Source organism: Pyrus communis, chromosome 14 (assembly GCF_041283825.1).
Source record: "Pyrus communis isolate YQ-2024b chromosome 14, ASM4128382v1, whole genome shotgun sequence".
In the NCBI taxonomy this organism is placed as follows: domain Eukaryota; kingdom Viridiplantae; phylum Streptophyta; class Magnoliopsida; order Rosales; family Rosaceae; genus Pyrus; species Pyrus communis.
In genome coordinates, this window is record NC_142578.1 from 7,007,492 (window position 1) to 7,011,617 (window position 4,126).

At 37.7% G+C, this 4,126-nt stretch overlaps 1 protein-coding gene across 1 annotated transcript; it reads left to right on the top strand.

Annotated features, from left to right (window-relative positions):
* The first annotated feature begins 931 nt into the window (after positions 1 to 931).
* On the top strand, positions 932 to 3,172 carry LOC137711916 (putative receptor-like protein kinase At4g10390). The gene is made up of 2 exons (XM_068451068.2): positions 932 to 1,731; positions 2,356 to 3,172. The coding sequence occupies exons 1-2, from the start codon at positions 1,059 to 1,061 to the stop codon at positions 3,069 to 3,071; spliced, it is 1,389 nt and encodes a 462-aa protein (XP_068307169.2). The 5' UTR covers positions 932 to 1,058; the 3' UTR covers positions 3,072 to 3,172.
* The last annotated feature ends 954 nt before the right edge of the window (positions 3,173 to 4,126 follow it).

Genomic DNA, 4,126 nt, shown 5'->3' on the forward strand with positions numbered 1-4,126 from the left:
AGAGAGAGATTTAATATAATTTTTTTAAAATTTTTAATTATTAAAAAATATATTTAATTATATTTTAATCTAGTTGGATTAGTGAGTGGTCCCCGTATCTAGCCACGTCAGCACTTAACAGAAAAACTGACGGAGGTATGACATTGACACAAATTCGTAAGATGAGGTATGACATTGTCAATTTAAAAAGATAAGATATGAAAGTGTCGTGATATCAATAGCTGAGGTAGTTTTTTATACTTTACCCAAAAAAAATTCAAATACTTCGTTCGTACAAGTGACTAATTCCACATCTTTTTTACAACTTACTATTCTTACTTTATTTTTATAGTTTAACATAATTCATATCCTAAGTTCGCAAGTTATATTATTAGTCCATTGTGAAACTAAGTCTACCCTCTCACTTCTTCACTGTAGATATTATCCTTTATTCAAAATAAACAATCCGCAAGTCATATAGCTGTCAAGAAGTAATGTCTTTGAATAACAGAGGTGATAAATTATCTTTCAAGCACTCTCTAAATATTAAATTGAGAGAAGGAAGAGGGGTTTAAACTCATGATGCAAAAAGTTAAACTGAAGACCTTATAGATTAGGACAATCCATCACTTGCTAAATAATTTTTTCTTCTGCCAATAGTTATGAAATTCGGCCAAAAAAATATTCCTATTGTAGTTGTCTAAATGTTGTTGGTAAGGAAATGGGAAAATGGGGAGAGATTTTTAGTGTGTTTTTTAACACGACTTAGTACACTAAATGTAATAATACAATTTGTTAAAAATTCAAAATAAAAATTTAATTAATTATATGATGACATATGGTGTACCAGGCGGGTTATTTTCTCGGCACACTAAAATATTTCTCTTGCTTTTCAATTTATGAAATCAATAAATAAAAAAAGGCTAAGATCTTGATTTTGATTGGTGCGAGATCTAAATACACGCTCTTTTTCCTTTTCCTTTTTCAATTCCATATGTGGGAAAGTAGGAGGGAAGCTTGCCCATTTGTTTCTTTTATGTCTAGATCGAGATCACCCCTGCCAGATTGTGCCTCCTTCCATGGCCAAATCTCACCTCAAAGAAGAAGACGAAGTTGTTACAGAAAGACCACACGCTTACAGTTTTGTCTGCTGTTACTCCTACTTCTTCACCTCCATACTTTTGTTTTCCTCACTCTCCACTTTCTCCGAGGCTTCTCGCTCCATCCCAACCACCACCACCAGGTCCACCACCCTCCTTTCTCTCTCCTTCTCTTCCTCTCTCTCCTCCACCAACCCACCGTCAACCTCCCCTTTAAAACCATCTTCCCCCGTTGACACTTCCAAAACCCTCATCACATCTCTCACAATCTCCGCCGCCGCTGCCTTCCTCATTGTTTCAGTCATGGTGGTAATCAGATGTTTCGGATTCAGATCAAAACGCAAGCAAAATCGAATCGACGTCGAGAAGGAGGACCATATTGAAGAAAGTGGGGAGTTTAGCGTGAAGAAATTGAGGTGGGATTGGATAGAGAGATCTACTGATGGCTTCTCCAAGGTGATTGGAACTGGAGGGTTCAGCAATGTGTACTTGGCGCGAAACCCGGACCCTAATTCCAGTGATGGGTTCTGTGCGATTAAGGTCCACAACGGCAGCGAGCGGCTGAGCCGGGTTTTTAAGCAAGAACTCGATATTCTCCTCCGCCTTGAGCACCACCACATCGTCAAGCTTCTTGGCTACTCCGACAACCAAGGTCAGTCCATAAATTAAGGACATGTTCAGGCTTGTGCTTAACATGGTTTTTGATAGAGAGGAAGAAGAGTGAGAGAAAGAACCGAGAGAATAAAGAGAGTGAATTCGAGGAAAGATGAAAAAGGTTAAAAAAATTAAAAAAAAAAAAAAAAAGAGAAGGAGGAGTGAGAACGAAGAAAAGAGAGATATATTTGGAGTGAGGGAGAAGGGAGAGAAAAGAAAGAAATGAGTTTTAAGTTTAAAAACTTTAAAAATTTATTTTTTGTGTTTTTAGATAATAGACTATGTTTTTGAGTTAATCTTGAGTTCAGTTTTTTAAAATAATTGTACCAAACAAGTTTTTAAAGTCTAAAACTTGAAAATTATTTTTTTAGTTTAAAAGATTGGATTCAAGTAGTAGAGTATTAAAAAAAGCTCTTAGTGATTACTTCTTGAGAAAACTTGCTTGTTAAATAAGCATCTAGTGTATCCTCCACTCAGCAACACGTTAAACATTTTTGTGTCAGATGGGTTGTAGTAGAGTACAATTTTCTTGATATTAATTTGTGATTTATTCTTATTTTCTTTGTGGGTTCAATCCAATTTATTCAAATAATTATATTTTGTATTTTTTTATGTGAAACAGAGGAGGGTGCTCTGGTTTTCGAGTACGTCGCCAACGGAAATCTCCAAGAGAAGCTCCACGGCGGAGACGCCACCTCAGCGCTGCCATGGAAGAACCGAATGGCAATCGCCTTCCAAATCGCACAAGCATTAGAATACCTCCACGAGAAATGCGCCCTCCAAATCGTTCACAAGGACATCAAAGCCTCAAATATCTTGCTCGACGAAAATCTCAACTGCAAGCTCTGCGATTTCGGGTCGGCGAAGATGGGGTTTTCCTCGACGGTCCAACCGCCGTCGTCGATGAGAAATCATGTCTTGACGATGATGGGCTCGCCGGGTTACACCGACCCGCACTACCTCCGAACAGGAATCGCTTCGAAGAAAAACGACGTATACAGCTTCGGCGTTTTGATCTTGGAGCTCGTGACCGGAATGGAGGCATTTTGCTCCGAAAAAGGGCAGTTCTTGACGACGTTGGTGGGGCCCAGGTTGAGGTACGGCGGTTGTGACGCAGCGGAGGTGGCCGAGTTGGTGGACCCGCGGTTGGGCGCTGCGGGGTTTGACGTCGAAGAGGCCAAGACCATGCTTGGTATTTCAGCAACGTGCTTGCGTCAGTCACCGACACTGAGGCCTTCGGCTACTCAAGTATTGGAGACCATTCGGGAGAAAGTTTCGTCTGTTTCGTTTCTACAGTCAGTGTCTGATGACATGCCAAAGAAATTGAATACTAGTTGATTGCTTGATTGATCCCAGCCGTTGATTTGGACGACCTTGTTGAATTGATTGTATAGAAAAGATGTAAAAGAAAGCTGGTTTAATAATGATTTTGATGTAAATTTGTACTGTGTCAAAAAGTTTTAGCAACAAAGAGAAAATTACACACAAAATAATTAGTAACCCTATTCAAAAGCATCTTCATCAAAACTCCACAAATCTTCGATAACTTGTCCAATGATTCGTAATTGGAATGAAAGGAATTAAATTAGGAGAATTGAAATGAATAAAGGTTGAAAGGGCTGGAGTCAAAATCTTATTCTAGTTGAAGTTGTTTATTCTATTTATTTGAAATCAGAGTAAAAATGCTACTAATTTGTAGAACAAAGTGTCACTTTGGTAACCAAACTTGCATTTGTAGAACAACATTTGTAAAATCCTTTGAAGATGCTTTTAACGCACACGTAATAACATACTCTTTAATACATGTGAGTCTAACATACAATTGTTGAATTTACTTCTGTTCGAAAGCGTCAGCTTTGTGTGCCAAAAAAATAATTGTAATATTATATGAGCAACATTCATGTGACGTCCAGTGTGAGCAATATCCAGCCTCCACAAGATTATACACTATCTCATTATCTTTAAAGTTCACGTGTTTATATTCTCGAAAATCACTTTATAATTTGCATTTTCATTTTCCATTAAATTAAAAATCATTGTATCATAAAATTTGAATTTAAGACCACGTTATCCAGTTCGAATTTTAGGCCATGATAACTCTCAACTCATAGAATATTCAGTGACACAATTTTTTTCTATAACATAAAAGGGATTGAGATGCATGAAAACAAAAAATTGCAAGTAACTGTTTGAGCCTTAAATAACAATTTGGGTTGAGAATGGGTTAACCCAAGCTGGAAAGTTATAATCCTCGGCTCAGTAAATATCCTTTACGCCACTGGGCTTTTAGCCCAAGAAATGGTTGATTCGATCAAGTCCTTATGTAAATAGGAGTGTGTGAGGATTCATATTGGATATGGCTTGGTTGTGTCCTAGGCAAACTGCAATTGTTA